The sequence below is a fragment of the Pomacea canaliculata genome, linkage group LG11 (assembly GCF_003073045.1).
Source record: "Pomacea canaliculata isolate SZHN2017 linkage group LG11, ASM307304v1, whole genome shotgun sequence".
Taxonomy (NCBI): domain Eukaryota; kingdom Metazoa; phylum Mollusca; class Gastropoda; order Architaenioglossa; family Ampullariidae; genus Pomacea; species Pomacea canaliculata.
Window position 1 is genome coordinate 18,095,773 of NC_037600.1, and position 25,356 is coordinate 18,121,128.

General features: G+C 36.9%; 2 protein-coding genes across 5 annotated transcripts in view; one reads left to right on the forward strand and one right to left on the reverse strand.

Moving 5' to 3' along the window:
- Positions 1-328: 328 nt before the first annotated feature.
- On the forward strand, positions 329-16,029 carry LOC112575531. The gene is made up of 2 exons (XM_025257465.1): positions 329-6,503; positions 8,458-16,029. The coding sequence occupies exons 1-2, from the start codon at positions 1,379-1,381 to the stop codon at positions 8,469-8,471; spliced, it is 5,139 nt and encodes a 1,712-aa protein (XP_025113250.1). The 5' UTR covers positions 329-1,378; the 3' UTR covers positions 8,472-16,029.
- Positions 16,030-17,368: 1,339 nt separating this feature from the next.
- LOC112575534 (aspartate--tRNA ligase, mitochondrial-like) overlaps positions 17,369-25,356 on the reverse strand; it is a 41,459-nt gene continuing 33,471 nt past the window's right edge. For all 4 annotated transcript variants that reach the window (XM_025257469.1, XM_025257468.1, XM_025257467.1 and 1 more), the window contains 4 exons: positions 24,051-24,133; positions 21,339-21,449; positions 19,700-19,775; positions 17,369-17,780 (listed from right to left, as the gene is read on the reverse strand). In XM_025257469.1, coding sequence (XP_025113254.1) covers positions 17,623-17,780; positions 19,700-19,775; positions 21,339-21,449; positions 24,051-24,133 — 428 coding nt within the window. In that variant the 3' untranslated portion in view covers positions 17,369-17,622. The remainder of the gene's footprint in view (positions 17,781-19,699; positions 19,776-21,338; positions 21,450-24,050; positions 24,134-25,356) is intronic.

The following is a 25,356-nucleotide window of genomic DNA, read 5'->3' on the forward strand; positions in this document are numbered from 1 at the left end:
ATGTAAACAGGGAATTCTTGAGGTCAGGACTGGACTTCTTTAATAGTGGGTTGACAGTGGCATGTTTGAAGGAAGACAGAAAGCCAGTGGACAAGGAATGGTTGACAAGGGATGTGATAGTTGGAATCAGTACAGGTATTTTAGTGAGTTGAAACAGGATCAAGAAAGCAAGATTTCTTCGAAGACTGTGGTTGTCTTCCCGTTTTGGGATTTAGTTAACAGGTACCAATAATTCCATGAAAGATGCCTCTGTGAAGACAGGGAAGCTGGGACTATCAGAGAAGTGATCAAGGCCTGGGCTTATTGCATAAGAGATGCATATTTTCAAAATGTATCTGGCAGCAGTTTAAGTGGGACACTTTTCGGCAGAGAAAAGGCCAGTCGGGTGCATTGGTGAGCCTTCGCTGTCATGCTGGTTTTGTCCCTGGGAGGAATGGCTCATGTTGTACACCACCCTGATTATGCTCATCACTCTTAATCACTCATTGTTACCAAACACCCTATTCTTTCATCTTTTCTTTTAGACGCATATCTATATCCCCGTGCCTCCGTTTTTTTTTTTAAAGATAGCGATCGACTTCTTTTGCTTTCGGTCAGTCTTCATCTCACTGATCGTGCCACTAACAGGCAAACGACAATCATGGGGTTCGATTCTTGGGAGGAAACCCACTGAGCTAACAATGCAGCAAACGCCCGTTCGCCAGGTAGTTTAGACACACCTGTGTTGTCGCTCGTGACGGAACGTGTTCGTTCACTCGTCACCGAGCATGTGACGACTAGAACGCCGTTGATTGGTTCGCTGACCTTGTGGAATGTTTGTTTACCTGTCAGAAACGTTAAAGAGTCGGATCGAATAATGTGACTGTATTATGATAGTATTTGACAGTTTCAGGATAACTTGGATTCAACTTGTATCACATAAATAAATAGTCAACGTCTGCTGTTATTTCCTTACTTCGGTTACTTCGTTTAGTTTGAATATTTCTGTGCTTGCGCATTGTTGAGTTTCCATTGAGGATCGCAAATGCCACATCACCTATCTGTCACCTGTGTCACCGGAACTGCAACTGGTTGTTTGGCATTTTCCGATTCGGAAAACAATGTAGTTCCTTTTTCAATAGGTTTGAAAATTATGTACTGATATATACCACTGGGACATTTTACCGTCAGTTTGAGATGCTGCATGTTTTCAACTCTCTTGTTTAATGACTGGATTTGAGAAACTTCTTCTGACGTGAAATGACAAAATATTTAGCGACTGTCGGCATGTGTTGCTGTCAGTAGGAATTGCTGGTATGTACATTTCAATTCGCACTTACCGGGCGAGAGCTGTCGAAAAACAGTGTTGTACATTAACAGTGCAGTAAACCATATCACCATGGACAGGTGGGTACCTAAAGGAAATTCAGGCACCCCTGCATTATCGGGAGATGGCGCATTTGAAAGATTCTTGACAGCAGCTATTGCAGCAATAATTACCATAATGTTTTCCTGGCGTTTATTAGATGACATGAATGATCAGGATTTGCAAAGAGAAGGTCAGAGAGTGGGGAAGGTGGATGTTCACGCTGAAGTCAAGCACACAGAAGAAATAGATCGTGACAGTATCCTGATAGATTCAGCCGTTTCTTCAAGAAGTGAAAGCACAAAGCAGCGAATGATGATAGGAAATGAAATCGTCAGTTTTGAAAGCAGGCAAGGAATGACATCAATAATAAACATTGATACTGATACTGATTGGGAGCGATACCAAAGGGAATGTGATCAGTACTCAGAACATGTAGAATTAAGTGTCAAGAAACAAGGTATTGAGAGTAGCAACAGAGGAAACCCTATATCTCACTCTTCAGTTTTGACAGATAAATGCTTGCCCATCCACAGTGACCATGAATCACAATATCAGGAAGCCAACTCAGATGACGATTCTTATTGTTGCACTTTGTTGGAGCCAATTTTAGAAGAGGATTCTGATGACATTTTTAGTGCCAGTGATGAACAAGAGTCACAGAGATTTTATATGGAGGAAGAAATGTCTTACATTTTACCACAGTGGAATGTCAAACCACAAGCCATTTATTCTGATATCAATGGAGAGTCATCTAAACCAGATGCTGCTGTAGAATATGAGAGTGATGTTTCAGCACATGATGCATCTTGTGATACTGTGGATGCTGCACATTCTCAGGCTGCACTTGACATTCCAACTGCTGAGACAAAAGTTGATGGAGGAAGATCCACCATGAGGACTGCCTTGAATAATTCAGAATTTCATGAAGATCATTTTGTTGAGCATGTGCAGAATTATGTTAATATCACAGAAGCAGTTTTGTGTGCATCTGAACCTGCAACAAACGATATAGAGATTTTAGTTAAAGAAAACATCATGGAGAATGGTACTAAACAATCACCAGTGCCACATATTTCAGAGGATTACCATTTACAGGAGGTTGCTAGCCAAGAAATGAACAATAACTTGATATGTCCACAGCAGCAATGTAGTCCTAGATTTGATAACAGAAGTTTGATGTCAGATAATGTTCATTTGAGCATAAGACTTTCAGAAAAGGGTGAAGAAATAAGTGGATGTAATAATGATGACCGGATTACTGTAACTAAGCAAAGCTTTGTGTCAAGAAAGACAAATGATCAGGCTGAAGAATGTGAAAAGTTAATTCATGATGGTATTGTGTTTAATCAAGAGACAGGATCATTAATTCCAAGTGTTGAACATTACAATATCAACACTAAAGACTGCACATTGCCTCATAGTTTGGAAGAGAGCACAGTTACTGTGCCAGGAACTTTAAGTGTTGTTTCTTCAGATCTGACATCAGAAGATTTTGTTTTAAAATCTGGTTTGCCAGTATGTCCAGTTGGGCTGAGCAATGACAGTAGTAAAGACACAGAAAAAAATAATGATTCAGTCAATGTACAAAAGTTTCCTGGAAGGTGTAATCACATTGCATTTAACAAAGCACATGTGTATAATGATGCAGGAATCTCAACAGCCCAAGAAATGACACCACATGGGTTTATCTTTTTGCAGTGTGAATCTGAACAATCAAGAAGTGAACGAAGAACATTTCTAGTGGACAAACCACTTTATCCAGATTTTGATACCTTTATAAACAGCGTTCCATTCACAAGTGAAGGCTTTGAAGAAGTTAATGATTGGTCACTTGAAAATGATGGGTACTCTGATTTTGTCAGAGAATTGTCAAGGTCAGATTCTGTTAAAGACTCTGCATGCAGTTCTGCACTTCAGGGCATGTGTCCAATTCTAAGTGGGAATTTGATTACTCCTGTAGGTTCCAATGCTTTCGAGTTTCCAAAACATTTGGTGTCGTCTGAAGCTACTGAGAATACAGTTACAGCTGAATCAGAAGCATCTGAGATGAAGGATGAAATTACATCTGATATTAGTTCAGATAGAAGCTTAGTAATGAGAAGTGACACTTTACTGCTGAGCAATTCACATCTAAAAGAAAGAAATGCTCAATACCTTGATTCTTCATTCACTGAGGACAGATTGGTTAACAATGATGGAAGGGCATCACAATTTGCTTATTTACAAGATGGGGATGTTTTACAGTTTGGACCAATGAAAAGTGAGACTTCTACAGCAGAAAAGATAGACCTGTCAGCAAAATATGAAGGCAGTCTTCTAAAGTCTGATGTTTTGTTACAGGATCAAGAACACAGTCTGTTTGAAAATCGTACCATTTTATTAGCGGGTCCAGAAGTTAGGTGCATGCTTGATTCTGAAAACGAAAATTTACAGGTGCCAAAAGCAGAAAAAACTGTGCAGGTGGACTCGGCTACTTCTAAACATTCATGTTTTGAAAACAAAATGTCCTTTGATGACAGCAAAGATGGAGCACCTCATGACGATAAAAGCAGAAATTCATCTGTTTTACAATTTGGACCAATGAAAAGTGAGACTTCTACAGCAGAAAAGATAGACCTGTCAACAAAATATGAAGGCAGTCTTCTAAAGTCTGATGTTTTGTTACAGGATCAAGAACACAGTCTGTTTGAAAATCGTACCATTTTATTAGCGGGTCCAGAAGTTAGGTGCATGCTTGATTCTGAAAACGAAAATTTACAGGTGCCAAAAGCAGAAAAAACTGTGCAGGTGGACTCGGCTACTTCTAAACATTCATGTTTTGATAACAAAATGTCCCTTGATGACAGCAAAGATGGAGCATTTCATGATGATGAAAGTAGAAATTCATCATCTGATGATGATGAGGATGATGATGATGATGATGATGATGATGATGATGATGATGATGATGAAATATCTGATGAAAATATTTCATGTAGTGAAATGGAAAGCGTTGAAGAAAACCATGAAGAAGAATTACACCAGCATGCTTACAAGCATAGCTATGGTGAAAAGCGGCCACGCAGTTTGAAAGAAATACGACGTAAACAAGCTCAACAAAAATCATTTATGTCAGAAGTGCAGCAGAACCAGCCCTTTAGATCATTTATTGGCCATTTTACTATACCAGACCACTTGATTACACCTACCAAAGTGAAAATAATGGCATCAAGGAAAAAATTTCTCAGCGCAGAAAATTTGAATGAATCATGTAGTACTGATTCAGTTCAAAAACAGTTTGACCTTCACAAAATGCCAAAGCAAGAGTCTCGAGAAAGACTGTACAAATCACCTAAACGATTGTACAAAACGCAGTTCAACAGTCAGGATCAGATTGAAAAATTACAGAATTTAATCAACTTCTCCAGACAATCAGAAATGTCCTTGAAACGAGCTCCCATTCATCATCTTCATGAAAACTGTATTTTTTCACCACAGGGCCGTAGAGACCTCTTGAATAAAACATTGTCAATAGAAAATATGCAGTTACCTTTCTCAGAAGAGTCATGCAAGTGTGTTTCCCTGCCGTCCCTGATCTGCACTGATGTTAGTGGTTTTGACACGTCAGATGGCAGGTTGTTTTGCCAAACTAATGATGATGTAAATGCTTGCTTGTTTCAGCAGCAACCTCTTGAAAGGTCAGCCAGCATGTCTCATCTGCAGTCTGGCAGCATGTTGACTAGCAATGAAGGGATCCTGACTTCTTCATCAAAAAAGGTGGGAAAGGGAAGATTTGCTCACCATCAGCACAAAAAATCGAAGAGTCTTTGCACGCTTGAGACAAATATAGATGATGTTGATACAGAAAATACAGGAAATCTCATGCGTGTACCTTCAGTGCATGAACTTCGTGTTTCTAAGTCCTTGCAGAAACTGAATGTACCTGATTGGTTCAAACAGTCTTCTTTGTCCAAGAGTAGTAGTTGTTTACTGAAGTATGGCTCCAACTCCACAATGAACTCTTTTTCATTTTCACCAAGTCTAGTCTCCTCACCGTGTGCATCCACAGCCCCACCAGCTTCAAATATAGTAATAAAAAGTCGAGTTTTGCCACCAAGCTCCGCATGTCATTTACGTTCTCCTAGATCTTTGACAACTGGTGTCAGTGATTCAAAATTACCTGCTCCATCTGTGAAGCTACCTAGTGAGAAGTTCCGTGATAAGGAAAAATCAAAGTCTTTGATGCCCATTCCTATTGTCCCATTTGCTCAGATACGAGCTATGTTTGAAGGTAAATCCAAAAAGCAGCAAGACATTCAGCATGACACAGCTAAGCAAGCAGTTGCAGAACTTCCTACAGTCAACATAACTGATGTAGGAACAGAAAATGCACGATCACAAAATTCTCTGAAAACATTAAGTACTGCTTCTGAAAAGAGGCTTTATAAAAATGATTCTGTATCCAATTCATTAGTATCAGAAAAAGAGGGGTTCGATCAAAAGCAAACAGCAAATTTACAGAGTGAAGGCCAAGGACTTCAAACAGAAAGGAGAAAAACTGGAGCAGATCTTCAATCATCATCTCCATCTACGATTCAAGATAATATCATCAATGGTAAACATACTGCACAAAAACCAGATCTTTTTCAGGAAGCACAAGCTGAAAGACATCAAGAAAAGGACCCAAAAGCACACAGCTCAATGAAATCATTTAAACAGCTTTTGGGACTTTCAAAAGACAACAGTTTCGACAATCAGCAGCAAAAACATCACACTGGTTTTAAGTTGCATAAAAGTACTGTGTATGAGTCAGAACCTAGGAGACTTGGTGTAACTCCGATTTCATTTTCTTCTGAAGCCAGACAAGAGGCACAGTTTATCACACAGACTTCAAATAGTGATATGAAGTCAAAGACTTTAGTGATAGAAGCATCTAACATTTCCCAATCAGATGCATCTATGTCAACAAAAAGTGCTGTAACACCAGCTAAAGAATCCTCCCACATTGGTAAAAATCCTAAAGGAATCTCATCAAGTATCTACAATTTTCCTGGAAGCCCTCCTTTGCAAGGTAGTGTTCAGCCAGAGCCCTTGCATGGAGGGAAGTCAAGTTCTCACAGTACTGCTGCTGTTGCCCATCTAGATCCAAAGACAACTGCAGCAAGGAGCTTGAAAGGTAAACCATTTGCTGTGTATTTTGAGTAAAATTTAGAAGACTTGCAGTAGTAGAAATTAAATGGAATTTGACTGGAGTACATTTTTTAATTGGCCTGGGATCTGGTTGCCATGTCTGTAGCTATTTGGAGCAAAATTTCTGTATGAATTATAAATTTGAATGGCTATTATTTCCTTATCCATGCTACAAAAAACATCAAATTTATTTTTGATATGGAAGTAGCTGTATAGAGGACATTATTATTGACTGCTCTTTTGTAATAAACAGACAACCATTTACACCCTGGTTTTTCCAGACTGTTGACTGTTTCTTGACAGTTTTGACTCTTACAGAATTTTTGTGTAACCAACATGTCAGTCCTTGATGGCTGCGTAGGTGTGGGCTAGTCGCACAAGAACACAACAAAGATGGAACTGCCACATAACTGTAGATTTTATTCAGTTTCACTCAGCAGCTGGCTGCCTTCTCTCCACACATTTCCAAATCCAAAAAGCTTCTCTCGATGTTGTTGTTTAGTAGGAAAGTGCTTCCACCCTGCCATTTTGAACTATGGGGTAAGAGGGAGAAAACCCCTGATGCCAGCCCTGCGAACCAGGTGTCATATACAGAGTGTCCTGAGATGAGATCTGAACCTTGAGCCGCTCACTGCAGTGGTGGCCTCTCTCAACTGTAAAGCTACACTACTTATCCTATTCCCATCTTATGTTCCAGCACCTCCCCCCCCCCCTCTTTTTCCCTTGTTCCCAGTGACGACAGTGGTCATCCCATTCCTCACTGTCTAGTCATGTCCTTCTCTAGTGGGTCAGGCGACTTTGTAGTAACTTCAAGTGTAACAATAGGTCCAGTAGCCACTGGTGGACAGTTTAGGGCTGGCTATTACGTATTTGTATGTATTTGTATGCGGCAAGTGTGTGAAAGGGATAGCCCTGGGAACCGTTCAAACACTATCCTCTACGAAACAAAGAAATAACTTAATACTTTGTTTTATATGGAAGTTTGAGAAAATCCTGCATCTACTTCTCTCTCTTTCTGTCTTGTGGATTGGTGTGCACATGCATACATAAAGGTTAAAAGGTCATCATTGTGTTAAAAGTTATCTAAGCTTTTTTGCCTCTTATGTAGTCCTGGATCCAAAAGATTAGTATCAAAATATTGTAGCAGAGCTAATTTTTTGTAACTGTGGACAGCACTAATGTTTCAGAGAAGAATCTTCTATAGTTATTCTCTTTATTATTGATGTCATTCCTTGCCTACTTTCCAAATGTCACTATGCTTGCATTTCAAGTTTTAATTCCATTTGCTTCTACATAGATCTGTAAGAGTGCTTCTGTATATCAAAACAAAGTCAAGAAACAGATTAAATGCTGAGAATGATACTGGCCATGAATTCCCATATGGGTTCCCAAGATGCAGAGCCAACCCTTGCATTAACCATGATTAATGATTATCCTTGATTGTGAATCATCAATGATTTACATTAAGAGACTAAGACTCAATAAGTCTAAAATGACTTTAGATTCTAAAGTTTCTAAATCTCAGTATTCTAAGACTAAATCTATGTGACTATAACTATCTTTGTCATATTTAGAACATATATATATATGTATGTTGTATAAAAAATAGCTTCTCACATGCCTGTCATTGGGTGGGGTGGAGAATTGCAAGTTATTGTAAAAGTAGGCCATGACCCCAAAAAGTGTTGGGAACCACTGTTCTGGAAAGTACCCTGGGGCTTTGTTGCTAGGTTGGCTCCTACTCATGTCCTTTCTGGCTGAACCCAGGTCATCAGGTACCCTCAGCTCCTATCCACAGCCTACATGTCTTTCTGCCTGTGTGTGTGCATGCGCATATGCATTTGTGTGTCAGGTCCTATCCAGTCCTGTGCTGCTATTTTCAGATGCCAAAATAGATTTATAAGCTTGAAGTAAATCTAATATTCATTTGTTTTTTCCAGAAACAACTGTATGACAGACCTGACTTTCTGAACTCTGTTGCTGCTTCTGGATGGGAAATCATCGGTTCCATATGACATGTTTTTAATCATTTTTATAGTCTCTAAACATTTGTTGTATTCCCAGGACTCTTACCTAGAAATGACCTCTAATTTTCATTAGATTTTGGTTGTAGTCAAGCTTTTTTTTTATTACAAAGCTTATGGTTTGAAAAAGAACCCAACACAGTAGTAAGGTGAGATATGTGGGCAGGATTTTCAGTTTTGACTTCTGCTCATATAAAATCATAAATTCCAGGATTGCTACACTTTGTTGCAATTAGGCTTAGTGCTTATTACCTTCCACCTAAACTGTAAACTGTCAATCTCATGTCTTATAGCAGTTGAGCATGTTTGCTCTGTCCACTGGTGCAGAATGTGTCTCTGCCATCATTATATCATTACCTGTGGCTTTGTCTTTTTTTTGGACTTTGTTAATGATTTTAGGGATCAGGTGCTATGCAAATGAAGGCAGCCTTTTAAGAACAAGCAACAAGATAAAATCAGTTACCTCCCTTTAAAGATCCATTTTGTTGTTTTTGAAACTGTAATTTGACCGCTAACATCATGAACTTTGAGCATATAATTTGGGTTCAAGTACTTTTGGGGTTATACTTAGAGAAATTAAAAAAAAAATTATTGCCAGAAATGGTCCATTTGCCTTTCTTGGAAATTATGCATGTTACATTCACCAGCAATGGGAGTGACCTCTTCTGGTTTTGAATTTGTCTTATCACTATGTGTGTGGTATCCAAGTGATATTGATACTTGCTACAGAAATAATTGTATAAATATTTGTAAACAAAACCATAATTTGTTTCAAATGCCCGACTTCTTTAATGAGAGTTTTAAATGTGGATGGGCACCTCTTTCAGCTAACTGTGATGTTTCATTAACATCAGCCTTACCTTTCACTTTCAGAGTTCTTTGATCTAAAAAAAATGTCAATTTATTATTTATTAATTTCCTATTGTTCAGATAAAAAAAGCCTTAGTTCTCATTCTTAAGTTGTAACAAATAATGTTTTGATTAAACTGAACAGAGAATGACTTTGACACATTATGTTAACCTGCAGGCACATTAACTATTTTATAGGCAAAGCTTACCAGGCATTACTACTTTTTCACAAATCTAAGCAAGGCAGATTTTATTTAGAAGTGCGTGTGTTATATTCAGTTTGTTTTCCAGTTATCCCTATGAATGCTCGACCCAATAGTGACGCACCTGTAACAGATATAATGTCTTAGTTAAATTCTAAAGCAGCTTGATATAAAATAAAAAAACAGAAAGGAAGAACTAAATTTAGTAGATAAGCAACAATATTAAACATTAAATGATCAATACTACTACTGGCTGGACATTAAGAATCAATAGATGTACTAAGTACAAATAAGACATTTAAAAGTTATGTTTTTGTAATTTCCGATGTATGTCTGCCACAGTTTTTATGTCTTATTACCAATGACACATTAGACACATTTGCACACTTACATCATCCACTTTTTTCTGAAAAAGCTTACATTTTATTTGCTTTTGTTTGTGAGTCATTAATATTTTGCAGTTACACCATTAAATTTTGTTTTTTGGAAAAAGTTCACTATCACATCTCATCCAAACTCCACATACTGACTTCTGCAAAATAAAAAAAAACCTCATGTAAATAAATATTTGTTTATCAATAGATTCATAATTAAACAGAAAATTACTAAATAAAAAGGAATTCCTAACACATTTTTTCAAACTGATATTTGGTGCACTCCCAGATGTTCTTTATTATCAAGATTATATTTTAATTATCAAACACTTGTACCCACATTAGCATTCTGACTTTGTGACATTTTAGAACTATTCGACTCTACTTTTCTAAATGAAATACAAATTTCCACAATCTTCTGACAAGATCGATCAAAACTGTCAGTCCCCAAATGTTACTGTGCACAGCTTTTGTGCACCTCAGTACAAAAAAGTCCATAGATTTTCTCATTGATTTACAATGTTCAAATTTCACAGAATGGTATTTAACGGAGTTTTGATGAAATGCAATATTTCTAATTTATACACAATTTTTGGTGCTACATTGTAGTGGGGTTTATAATCAATTTGAAATTCTTTTACTTAGAAGAAGTGGTTGTGCTAAAAAGGGAAGAAACTACTGCATTCAAAGCACTGTGAATGTTCTGATCAGTTACAAAGAGCTCTATGCTAAGATCATAAATATGATTATATGTTGAAATCCCCTAACAGTGTGACAACTTTCACATTTGTTGTAACTAAAAATGAGATGATTTAAGAGAAGCCTTTCATGATATATTTACTATCATTTTTCCTTTTTTACTATCACTTTATTTACTATCAGTTTTCATTTTTTAGAAGTCATAAACTTTGTTGATTAACACTTTTGTTGCATCATAGACGTGTGTAGGTGGATTTCTGTCTGCCAAGATCAACGCTAAGCCTCTTGCAAAATTCACCGCTGTTAGTCTCGGCAAGCCTAAACAATGAATGTGACTAAATCAGAAGCTTTGTACACACCTTTCTCATTTTAGTAGTTAACTGGAAAAAAAAAATCATCTGCCAGCAGTCAAGTAATACAAGTTTGTGGCTTCATTGTTAAACCTTACCCTATTTGTGACTTTTGTTTAATGCAGGCCAGAATTCTCGGTCAAAAACACCCTTGTGCAATACTTTTGGTACTATTGATTCTGTCAAAAGAGTTTTCATGAACTAGAATGGCAAAATTATTGTTAAGCATAATAAAAATCTGCTATATTACTGTTGTACAATGTGAAAAATAACAAGAAGCCTTGACTACAAGTGGTGTAGCTTGAAAGTGCTGAGCCATGTATGTCCAGCACATATCAGGTTAGCTGGATGAGTGGTCAGTCTCAGAGAATGTCATGGTCCTCCCTTCTTCCCTTTGTCTTTATTTTTTTTTTAAAGTTCATCTAGTAGATTCAAGTTACGTGGAATTAACTGATGTTTGTTTGGGAAGACTCTTCTCTTTAAGCGTTTCTTGCTGAGCAGTGGATATTTTTGGACAATATGTTCCAGTAAACCATAGAATTAAAAGAAAAAATACAAAATGAGATTATAACAAATATAATTTTCCTTACTTTGGCTAAGGGACAGAGATCTCAGTTTATTAGAACCAACTAGATACATGTTACTATGCTAAAATTTATCAAAGTGATTGAAAGATATTGCCAGGCAACCCAAGAGTTGCTTTTTAACCAAATTAAAAAAAATCAGTTTCTTTAGTTATTGAATTCTGTGAAAGTGTGTTGTCTTATAGCAGAAATTTATTGCAAAAAAAGCAGCTGCTAATTAAAATGAATGGTGCTAAGATTGCTTTTTCTTGGTAAACATTTGTGTGCCATTGTTGGATATTAAGGAAACAATTTTCTTTTGTAGTTTTTTCTTTTGAGTGTCACATTTACTTTGAAATATCTCTTGTAGTTTCACAATTTCATAGGTGAACAGTTTTTTAAAAGACTGGTAATTTATACATTTAACAGGTACAGCTTGTTGATGCAAAAGTAGTTGGTGTGCTACACTCAGCAACACACTATAAATCTATCAATAATTAATCTTTAAAAATTGCAAAAAAGTGTGTGGATCTTTTAGGTAAACTCATCTTAATAGTGAACATAGTCTGAATACTATACCTTGTTTTTTTGTGACTCAGAAGTATGTAACTATAATACTGCATATCATTTTCTCTTATGATTAATAGTACAGAGAAAATAAAGGTTGTGTTTTGCCACTAGATCTAGTATGTTTTAGATTTTTCGATTTTACCACAGAAAGTGCCTTCTTTTTACAGAATAGGTTTTGTGTGGCAATATTGTGACCTGATAAGACTTATGTGAAGGTCTTATCCATCTCTGTCTGTCTTTCGTCAGCAAATGGGAATATATACTGGATGTACTCAGGAAGATGCATGTATGCAAGTGCGGGTGGGTTATGCAATAAAGTAGGTGCTCTCTTTATAAGTTAGTAGTTTGTAATTGAGAATAATGTTGAGACTTATATGCATATCTGTAAAATAGTTTCATCTGGATTTTTAATAAACCCCTGTTTTGCACAGATTTATCACCAATTTGTTAATGTTTTCCCTTTTATTAAAAGATTATGATATACAAACACTATATATACTACAGAGCATACAGATGGTATTATGTGATGTATCATGCACATAAAAGCACTTTATATTTTAAACACTTCAGATTGTTAAACTTTGTTTTGGAACATTTTTACCTTCATTTATACTAGGTTCCAGAACATTGTATTCATACTCAACAGGTGTGCTGATGCATCCATTATAGGACAATGGATGATATACTTTTTTTATAGCAAAACCAGTGGTTATTAATGCATCGTTACAGCTTTGGTATCTCACTTTTGAAATTATGATTCATTCAACTTGAGCAATATTGTTTGTTATAAAAGAAAATTAATATTGACAAGTTCATCTATGATCATAATGGTGGAAGTTCATTTAGATAGAGATTATTGTATGCTGAGCTTTTTACTATGTACATTCTGTGTCAGATATAAATTTTGTAGTATTAGTGCATATTTTTTCCTTGTGTTAAGGCTTTAAGATTTACATATATATCTTTACAAAGAAAATACTAAAAAAAGTTCGCTTGTGTTGCACAAGCTGAGCTTTGTGCATCACATGATCCCTAATACAGCCACAGTCAATGATGTAAATAAAGAACAATATAAAGACTCGACAATGATAATTTAAAAGTAGTCATCAAAGCCTTTTTCTGCTCCCATCAAATTTACATGTTACTTTCAATTTAGTATAGTAATTGAAGTGATAAGATAAAGGGTAATCTTCATATGGAGGAGGAATTTTATTATGCACAATTCTTGACTTATAACTGAAACATATCTTCTGTCTTTTTAATAAATGTATATGCTATTTAAAAAATTTCTCACTGTTGAGCATATCTGTGTATAATAGGCAGTGATTTTTACACATTATCCATGCAAAAGGGGACAGAATTTCATGTCACTAGGTGAACCATTTTAATTAGAAATTAGAGTTGCATGCCGTAAAATGGATGAAGCTATGTGTTTTGGAAAGATTTTAAAGTTACCAAATGTTTCTTTATTTTTGACATGTATCAAGAAAGCTCACGTATACATTGATAGCTTTTGAGGGTCTTTGAACCTTGAAACTCCTGAACAAGTTTGAGATCTGCTAGAAACGATTTGAATAATTTCGGAATTTGATGTGGAGAATTTGTAAGAAGTTATGGTGAGCACATGGCTGACAAAGTTGGTGATGGTGAGCAGAAAAAATTTTTTTTTAGTTATATTCTGATTTTTTAAAACACTCAAAGTTCATGCATAGCTAGATGACTATATAAATACCAGGATCCTGGTTTTGACGTGTTAATAATGAAGAGGAAAAAAAAGTAGGAAATAGTTAAAACCACTAGTCAGCAGTACTGATACTAATGGCACTATAATGTTCAGGAGCATTCCTAAGTTGTCAAGATATAGTACATATATGATGAAGTTCTGCTTAACTTCTCTGAGTTTTTTGGCTAAATTGCTGTGGATATCCCCTCATTTGTTTTCCATTCACTACACAGATCTCTTTGTTCCAATTGCTTGAGCTGTGTATTGTATTCCAAACAACTTTAGGAGGGCTTACGCCATGAGAGAAATAGATGGAGTTACAGAAATTACAGCATGTTGGAAAATGAGAACTTGAAATCAAGTCACTTGACTTTAAGATAGCAGATGATCAATGATTGCTGATGCAAGCACAGTAATTCTCTATTTAAAAATGGATGTGGTTCTCATTTAAAATGTGGTTTCAAGTATTCATGTAAACTCCGTCCTGAAGTGGACTCTTGCACAAGAACGGGACTAAATTTTAATCCAAAGGATACCAATCTGTTTTGTGTGCTCTACAGTGATTGAGTTTCAGTAGCAAAATAATTGTGTACAAGTGGCATTGGGGAGGTAACATGATTGAAAAAAAAAAAAGATTCAAAAGAAAGAGGAAGTCAGATAATTTTCACTTGTCGATGGACATTTAACAAGTTATGGGAAATTTTCATGTTAACTTCATGTGACAATTTACTGATGAAATGACACCACCATATGATATGAATAGTTTCCATGGCACCATAAGCCATTCAAAAATTTATCTCTCCATTCCTTCTTCCTGACTGAGAGCAGTTGGAACAAAGTTAGCTTACATCACCTTGTGTTTTACTTTTTGTTCATTTTGGATTGGGACTTGCTCTTTTGTAAAATGCACTGAGCTCGCCTTCACAGGAGGCAGTGTGCTACAAAAGTGCATTATTATTATTAAAGCATGTACCTGTGAGTATTGATGTATATATGCTGTCTTGTTTAGCCTGTTTTCAGCCTTTGTTCCCCTCATATTTTAAGCAGTGTTTGTGATTGAACAGAATATGAAACTGTCACCCATTGAAAACTTTGCACATAAAATAGGGTACTAGTTCTGTGGAAAGTTCATCAGAATATACAACTGAAACTGTGGACTGTGTTCATTGTTTTAAAATAAGAACATATTTCATAAGTTGTAGTTATGAACATCAGGCATTGTCCATGATTTTTTTCATATGTCTAAAGTGATGGGTGGTCACAAAGTCAAATAACATCAAATACAGCATGAGTTATCATCATGAACATTTTGTAGAAAAAGTTAATTTGTTGTATTTTTAGATGGGTATTTTGCTGCTGTGTTTTTGTTGTTCTTTATGTTAAATATATTAACACTTTACACTTTTCAAGTGGGAGCTTTATGGCCATCTTATAGATTTAAGTGAAAGAATCTGGAAGCAGCCATGAACAATAAGCCGATGACCTGTCCATACTGTTTCTGCATTCTTGTGCAAACACTAACATAGAGGTACTTTCATCTTGCTGCACAGAACATATTTCACAGAAACATTAAAATCATGAAGGAATTTTCTTTACCTGAAGAATTTTAAATCAAAAATGAAATTTCTTGAAGTATCTTAAATGTTTTAAGCTAAATATTGAATCCAGATACCCCACCCCCTCTTTTTTTTTCCTTAAAGGAGGAATTAAAAAAAAACAACTTAGGATAACAGTAGTGACAGTTTTCAGTGACCCTGCCTGTAGGAAAGAGTATGAATTGTAGGCACAAAGAGAAATGTATAATCTGCATGCAGATTCATTCCCATCAGAGTAAATGTCACTCAAGTGATTTGTCTTTGTCAACTCTATATCAACTTTGAACTTTCATGTTTTATGCACATTAGATTTCAAACACCGCTATGTGCCATTTAATGTGAGAGTTTACAGCATGCTTACTGGAAATTAAACTAAATTTTCAAATAATCCTTATCTTTGGTTTGATACAAATACTGTTTTGAAAATGTGATATTTGCAATTTATTAGTGATATTTTACATAAATGATGTTGTGAAAGAAAAAATTCTGTAAAATGTAATATTAGAATTAGAGCCACATCTATGGTGCAACCTACTTGGAGTGTGAATAAAGACTATAAAAGTGAATAATATGTGCCTGACCATCAGATTTATATAGTAGAGATTTAGTAGCTTGGGGCTGCTGATGTAAGCAATTATAATTATACTATTTAGAGTTAAGGAAAAAAAAACTGGTGGAAATTTCAGAGTATTTAAAATTGTGTGTGTGTGCGCGCGCGCACGAAGGCATATTCTGTTTAGCTTTGCTTCATGCAGGTTTCATTATTTCACATTAACTGCTGTGTATTTGATTATCAGTGATTTATAATTTTCCAGTTGCCTTCTTCTTTGTGAGCAGTAACAGTATTGAGACTTTTTAAATAATATTGTAAAGAAACTGGGATTAAGACAATTTGAGACCAGCATCCTGGTATATAAAACAAGTTATTGAATTATTTTACAAAAACGCAATTAGACGAGCCTGATTTGTTTCTTCATAGGTGGGTATCAAGGCTAGTTAAGTAGCTGCACTGCAAGATGAGAAATTAAGGTTGCATAAAGGGGAGGAAAAGAGAAATATATTTCATAATTCAGAAACTTTTACTTTACAGATAAATTAGTCATAAAAGAAAACATTACCACAACCCAACAATTGTTATAGTCAGTCTTCCTAACCTCAAATAGCTCAGAATAATGCTACATGTGTTGTCTTCCATAAAACGGTGCATACTACACCCCTCCACAAGCTTCACTAGCTGTCAGTTTGAGTTTGCATTGATTACATTGCCACACTGTACTACCTTTGTCTTCATGACTTTGCCCCATCATACACCTGTCTGAGCTGCCACCTGAGTTGGTCTCTGGTCAGCTTGCATTACCCTTTTCTCTGCCTCACACATCAGAGGTGATAAATGCAACAGATCTGACCTCAAAACTTACACAGGCAAGCGGCAGTGCAATCCCTAAAGGCTGACGGTATCATTCTGCTTGCATTTCACCAGATCAGCATCCAGTTTTAAAAAAAGGTTTACTAGTACTATAGCAAAGAAAACCCTCCAAGAATAAGGAATCTGTCATTGCATGTAGCATCAAATCTAAATGAAAAATGCACACATGGGCTGTATATCACACTAGCCATAGCCGTTACTCTAAAATATTTTCCACTGATAAAATATTTTCCCCTGATAATGGAATGCAACTAATTTAGCTTTTTGACTTGTGCTTATTTACCAACTCTATTTTTCTGCTGAAGAATTACTACACATTAATTTGCTAACATGTACTCAGATTCCACACTGTCATCCACTTCCATCACCACCATGTTCACCAACTATATATAATTTTTCTCTCATGCCAGTGTTGCATCTGTTATTTCAGTAAGGTTCTCACTTGAAGATTTTTGTGTATCAGTCAAGTCTTTACTATTTGGAAAATGTCTTTATTATCTTGTGTTCGACCTTTTTTTTTTTTTTTTACCTTTGGTGACCACTGGAAATGTGCTCTTTAATAATAATTCAATTATTATTGAAATTATGTTTCACACTCTGTCAACTGTCTGTGAATGTTCTTTTGACATCAAACTATCCCACAGTTCACAGCATGTCACTATAAAGATTGGTTATGATTATGAGAAATTTTCTCTCTACAATTGTCAACATAGGCCTAGTTCCCCTTTTTCATTTCTTGACAAAAATATGGTAAATATCAAGTTCATCTTGTGAAACATATGTTGGAGCACCACTCATCAAGTCTCGGCCTTCATGTGATTTTGGGAAAGCAATCACATCCCGTATACTTTCTGTTTGGCAGACAATAGCCATTAGACGATCAAGCCCTGAAAAATATTTGATGTAATTTTATAGCCATTATTTAACTGTTGCACAAAAAAACAATGGCATGCATATTTGTAGGATACAACTAGAGATGATTATTATGGACATCATTTTAATCCCCAAATATAAATATATAAGCAGTAATCGTAACTATACAAATGGTGCCTAATTCAGGATAATAACTGCTGTTTTGGTATGTAATTCATATTCCTATTAATACACAGCTTGAATCTGGTCCTGTATCTGAGCTACAGCAGGATGTTACCACCACAGAGAATACTTTGAACTCAGTGAAGGAGTGAATAAAAAAAAATTACAGCTGAATGAAGACAAAACTAATTTTAAAGACACATCACCTGCCAGTCTTACATTCCAGTGTGAGTTTCCTACTCTCGCAGATGGTGAAAATCTTGGTGTAACCAGTGACACATCACTCACTAAAGAACCACTAAGGCAATTTATCTAGATCTTCACAAAATTAGCCATATAAGACCTTTATTAGCAGTTTCTTCCACTAAGAAACTCATCTCTGCATTTATGTTCTCCCAGCTGAGCAGTTTCAACTACCATTTGTTGAGCTTCCCAGCACCTGCTCAACAAGCTTCAAAGTGCCCAAAACCATGCTGCCCACGTTGTCTTAGTCAGTCCTCTACCAAGACATCCATTAAGACCTACATTTTTGTCTGTCATCCACATTTTAGTTATGTTGTTCCACGTCAGAAGAAACTAGGACCATTGTTTTTTTTCCATTTCCTGATCTCCATGTTGTTTTTGACTGTTGTCCAGCAAGGGACTATTAAGCCCTAGTCATATTTTTAGTATTATGGATGCATAGTTGTGCACCTGGCTCTTATGAGAATTTCTTTATTGATAATTATGTTTGAACAAAATACTTTGAAGATTTTTCTCAGACAATTAGTTTGAGAGGTCTCTCATTTCTGCCTAATTTTGCTAATATCTTCCAGCATTCTGCCTTGAGCAAGACCAGTAGGAGATGGCTTGTGAAGATTCTTAATTTCGACTGTTGACTGGCATTCTGTCTCAGTTCTTTTGTTTTGTGTATGCTTAAGGTCCTGTTTTGATTAGATTATCTTTTCCTGAGCATCTTTGTGCTGACTGGATAGCTGTGTCATCAGCATAATCTAAGTCCTCCACTCCTGACATGAGTGTCATACAGTTCCTATTTTCTTTTGCTGTTTGCTTCAACAGCCAGTTAATGGCAAGTATGAATAGGAATGGTGAGAGAATGCATCGCTGTTTGACAGATATATTCATAAAAGCACTGAAATCTTGAGGCATTAGGTAAAGCAGAATTTGTAAAAAATGAAAGAATTCTGTTTTTTTTTCTGCTGGTCTTGACAAGGGTGATCAGTATCTTTTCCTGAGCAAACTTATGTTGTTGCTCCAGTTTTTGATATTTTCTTTTTTTCACGTTTGAATCCTAGTGTTAGCACAAGGTCACAATCTTACAGTCCTTTGAAGCAGTCCTTGCAACAACAACAAAAAAAAAAAAAAAAGCGCTTTGAACCGTCTACGCTCCTGCATGTACTTAAACAGGCATTTTTCAGATTTTCAAGACATTTGCATTAGACCCAAGACCACTTTAGTTTCTTGTGGATTTGGAAACTCTTGAAATCACTCCACACCTTTCTTGTCAAATGGCGACTCCTACATCATAAATGAGGGTCACTTTTTTTTCCTTTCCAAGAATACAGAAACAGCTGGCTCAAAGAATCAGCCTAGAGCTGTGTTTTAGACATAATTGTAAGTAAACAGTTCTTTTAAAACAAAATATTGAGAGCAAAATTATTCACAAAGTACCTATCCTTTAAGCCCAACTTGCTACTTTCTTTTAAGGTTCTATGAACCCTGACAATGATGTGCAATTTGTGATAATAATTCACTTATAAAAGATACTAACCAAGAGCTATACCTCCATGAGGAGGACATCCACTGTCCAAAGCAGTTAAAAGATGTTCCAGCTGTGTACTGTCTTCCTGCAACCAGCATTACATTGTTAATCAACAAAATGCATAATGAAAAGCTTTTCAGGTCATTGGGAGGTGAAGTGTTAGAGACCTCACTTTTCTCGGGGCCAGCGTTACATGAGAATGGTACCCATCTCCTTTCTCACTTCCTTACCTTTCCCAAGCCTTTATAGAGTCAGGTACCCATTCCCGCTAGCTAGGTTGACTGGGGGAAGTTTGCTGCATAATCAGGCATTGAACTAGCGTATTCTCAATTCAGATGCCCATCAGCGCATACAATGAGCACAGTAAATTAAAAAGTTGTAAACTCAAACACCTCTGTCATTCAATCAGCCTATACACTGATTCAAGTGCATGCAGCAGTTAAAAGGTATATTTTAAAAGTGGTCTGCAATGTTTGAAGGTTGGATGGTGAGACATGCAAATCCCATGATGGTGAGTAGGGTCAAGAATTTTGAAATAGAACTCTGAGCTAAGATACTGATGAAGGTGCCATAGTCTAGCTGAGCATGGACCAGGGAACGATGAAGCCTCCCAGCCAACATGGACAGCTATTAAAAGGGTGTCCAAGGCTTTGTGTTTTAAACTGTGCAAGCAACAATAATAATAGCATCTAATAATAATAATACTAAATACAAAATTTGTAAAGTGCTTACACTCCTAAGGAGTATGCTCTTAGCACTTAAGAACAAGAATGAAACATGGACAGCATATGAGGGACAGAAAACAAACAACATGTGAACTATAAAAGAACAAACAACCGTACTAAATGAAGAATAAAATCAAATACAGAAAACATAAAGAGGAACCAAATAACAAGAACAAGAGCTGAGAGCAACATGATATTACAAAAGGAAGGGTGTGACAAAAGACTAACATTATGGGAAAGGTTGTTAGGAGTAATGTTTACGGAAGAGGTGAGTTTTCAGTGCACGTTTAAAGGATTCAATAGTGGGTAGGTGGCGGATATGGAAAGGGAGAGAGTTTCATTGTTTCGCTGCACAATAAAAATCCTCTGGCCATATGTTGTTGTTTTGGTGACAAAGTAAGGAGACGATCATCAGACGAGGAGCGGAGTTGTGCAGCTGGGACATATGGGAAGAGCAGTTCAAAGAAATAATCAGGGCAGGTGCCAGCAAAGAAATTAAAACACAGACAGTTTGTACTGGATGCCAGAATGGATGCCAGTGTAAAAAACATTATTTATTTGATATCATGGTGAGACAGAGAGAGAGAGTCACATTTATTGAAATGATGAAAAACAAGACTTCCAGATGGTATATTAATAAAATCATTATATAAACAATGCAGGTGGCCTATTCCATTTAGCTTCCTCATAGCTGCCCACTTTGAAATACGCTTATGACTCAAATGCATATACAAAATAATAGGAAGCAGCTATAGCAACTGCACATAGATTAGGCTTTCTTTCTTTTAAACAAAAAAAAAACCGCTCTTTTAGAAATACATAGGATTTTCATTGTTGTCATTCTGCTTTTAATTAATCTTTGAGTTAAAAAAGGTTGGATGCAATTCATTGCATACCAATGACTAACAATACCAGATGATTACCTTCAAAATGTTGTTAAGCACGTAACGTTGTAGCTGGGCACTGTGGATACGAATGGATCCTCCTCCAATTTCTTGGCCATTTAAAACCAGGTCATAATGCTGACTTCGTGCCTTTTTACCATAAAAATGTGAATAAGAGTTTTATGTGTATTTCCATTAAAAAAAAATTTAAGCAAAACTATACAAATAATAATACTAATATTCTGCATCACTACACAGCACACAGCAGACTCTGTAAATGCTTCGATGTCCATCAACAAACTAAAAATGAATGATAAGAAAAACTGAGGTCCTTCCTACAGTCTCTGCAAACAAACTGAAATATGTGCCATCCTTTACTACTGTGGCGAATAAGGCGGGGAGAAGGATGGGCCTAACTCACCCGAGGGGAAAGGGGACACTTCACCTGGCTCGCTCACTTGACTTTGGCCCTCTCACACCCACTCAACCGCCTATTTGCACGTCCACACGCGTACGCACTGGTAAACACTTTCACCCACGTGTGCAAACACAACCGACAAGACAGTATTACAAATAAATTATAATCATAAGAAAACAACAAACAGGTTGAATGCATGAAACCCACTAAGAATCTCTAAATAATCAATCTGACCTCAGGTCAGTAAAGGTTAGACAAGAAAATAAAATACACTTTCCTCCCAGCGCTTTGTGGCTCTGAACACTCCCCCGGACGAGTACACCTCCCCAGTCTTGGACACATGGCAGTGTCCTTGTGACAGGCTGCCCCTCGACAACCAGTAGTGGGCAGTCGGAGAATAGCTTTGACACACTACTGCCACTACTGATGGAGATCCACAGGTCACACACCGTTGCCCCAGGCTACGAACGATGGCGACGACCATGGAGGTGAGTCTTCCAACGCACTGTCCCTAGCTCACTGGCACTGCTGCTCCTCCAGTTGCCTCAGGCAATGGACAACAGCTGTGGTGGCGATCTCGGGCGACAGTGGTCTGGCACCGGCTCCAGATGACGAAGACCCCATGGACACATAGGCACAGCAGTCACTACCCCTGGCGGTTGCCCCAGGCAACGGGTGGCAGAGATGATGTTGTTGGTCCAATGGTGTATCCCCTTCTTGTTGTCTGCGAGGGTGGAGACCCCTTCCTCACTCTCCAAAGTCCCAGATTGCAAGTACCAGCAAGTAATACTACGCTACGTAGAACAAACCTCCCTCAGAATTGCTGCCTACAGCTGGTACGGCGCTCAGAGATGGTAGTCTCTGCTGGTGTATTGGGAAAGGCCACTACAACAACTCTGTCCTAGCCTATATACTATTAGACTACGTGACCCCTCTGAACTACACATAACTTGCCCTGATGCTATCGACCTTTGACTAAAGTGACCACATCCCCCTGTGCTATACTTGGAATACTGGCCTTATCTACCTTCTCTCTTTCTCACGGTCGGCTGCATCAACTTCCGACTGTCTTGACACCTGACTGGCTCCCTCATTCAACACCAATGTCCAGTCGGTGGCAACGAAAACAAACGTTAACCTGGGCTAAGCATACTGGTATTCCGATTAATGGACATACCCCTCAAGCAATGGTGACGGTCCCCCTTACGTAAGCGACCATGATTCCCAGGTTCAGTTAATGCCAGGGGAGATAAATATTCTTACCCCTTTTGTCCAACTCAAAGTCTGGTATTGATCCAGGGGGACCGCTGCCCCTCTTTAAAGTTTTATTACTAGCTTTGGCCCTGTTTTTCTGGCCTTGAACCAGGCTAGTTCATGACAACTACCTTTACTTTCTCTAGGATTAACATCTCTCCCAGACCATCTGAAATCTTGGTGTTACCATAAATGTATCATTATCTCTTGAATGTCACATAATAAAGTTTTTAAATCTATCTTCCTTGAGCTTTGGAGGATCAGTCACATCTTGTCATTTTCTGCCATCAAAAAACTCTTGTCTGCTATTGTGTTGTCTTGAGTGGATAAATGCAACTCTTTATTTGATGATCTCCCTAACTGAAACTGGAGAAATTTTAAAGGGTTCAACATAATGCAACTTGTACTGTCTTCCATAGGCCAAAGGTAGACCATGATATAACCCTCCTTTGTGAGATTCACTGGGTGAAGGTCTGAGCTTGCACTGACTACAAGATCACCACATGGATTACAAGATTGCAACACTGTCCTACCATTGTCTTTATTACCTTGCCCCAACATACCCCTCTGAACTAACGACATCTTACCACAAGAGTCTGTCATTTGGTCTGCTTGTGCTGCCCTCCTATCTGTGCCTCAGTGTTTGGATTTCTCTGTTTCTTACTCTTTGAACTGTTCCTACACTTGAAGGAATCTGGCCTTAAAAACAATTTCTCCATCCTGTGTCTTGCATAATCAAGAGCAACATTCTGCTCACTCCTCAGCTCTTCCTCTACGCATTTAGTACATGTTTTGTCATAGTATCATCTGTTTGCTGATGCTTATATTTCTTGTATGGTTGACTGTTTGCTTGTAGTTTGTTTTTTGTGTACAGCAGATTGAGCTCCCATACTCACAGGCAAGTAAACTTTACAAATTATTGTGAATTATTAACTTTGTTAAGGTGCTTACACTGTATGAATGTGTTAATGCAGGTGGCTTATTTAATGAATATTTGAGTGGTTTAGTCTCCTTGATACAAACCAAGCAAATCAAAAGATTTCTTTGAATGTGATGTGCTATAATAAAGTATAACATACCTTGTGGGGACAGGTGTAAAGCAAAGCCTGGTCTTCAGGGTGTGGTGCTGTGAATGGGTGATGAGCTGACTCTAAACCTTCACCTGCAACATTAGCACTTAAACATCAGCTGACTGCTTGAGACCTTTCCACTGGTGGGAGCAAAAGTGATTGGCTACACTAAAAGACATGCAGCCAGGATGCATGAACTGCTCATGGCCTATAGTTAAGCCTAACAGGAAAATATAATTCATATCTATCTTTTAATTACAGAGGTAAATATTTTGCTTTGTGAATTTATGGTTTCTTATATTTTCATAATGGCTAAATAATCTTTTTTAACAAGTTGCAGAATCTATCATTATGTTTCAGTTTAAAGACCTTTGGTTTAAAAAAAAAAGGCAGACAGCAAGATCTGCTTGGGTATCTTTGGTGTGATACCTATAAAAAAGTAGGAAAATAACCGTTTTTGTCAGTTCCTAATTCTCTAGAGGTCATGTAAGACAGTTCACTGGCAAAATAAAAAACATAATTAAAATATGTGTATGTCATAACAATTTTCACAAAACTTCAAAGTAAAATGGATTAGAGAGTGGAGTATTTGATTTTTTTTTTTTTGTGCTGTCAGTCACATAGACACACAAAGTGACAACACAGAAGCAGTACAATCTGTGATGTGCAGGACATCCTTCAATGATTTAAAAATTCTCTCTTCATGACAAGGTCACATTGTCAGATGTTTGCATTTTTTTTTTCAAAAATTGAATTCACCGAAATTGTTAGTTCAATACTTTGTGTTTTTTCAATTCTAAAAGAAACCATGAACTAACTTTATTTTTTAGTTGGGAAGAAAATTAGGATTACAAAATGCCTTTGAACAAAGGAGTTACTCTGCTGGAATGCGATGCCACGAGTCTTACCAATCAGGCCAATTCTAACAATATTGCAAGCTCACCCCTTTAAAAAAGCAATCAAGTGCTGATTGTTAGACATGAAGTTGTGTGCCAATGAACTGAGGTTATAGGGATTTTTTTTTTATTGCATTGCTTAAAATAAGGCCCATAAGGTAAGACTCTTGGCATCATTAGAGGAAACTGATAATGTGCATTGAGCTGCCCTTTCAAAGTTATAAAACTTTTACCCTGTAAAAATTTCAAAACTTTCAAGGTCTAGAAAACAGCTTCCTGTTTTTCCAAACTTTTTGGGGGACAAGAACTTTGTAAATTTAAGAACTTTGTAAAAACCTGCATACAGAAAGTCTCCCATCGATGCTTTGTCATATTTCATGTGTATGTAGATGTTAACTTCAATGAATGAAAGATCTCAA

Bases quoted from the DNA above. Each gene is read 5' to 3' on its own strand.
- LOC112575531 (XM_025257465.1), top strand. From the start codon at position 1,379: ATGGACAGGTGGGTACCTAAAGGAAATTCAGGCACCCCTGCATTATCG.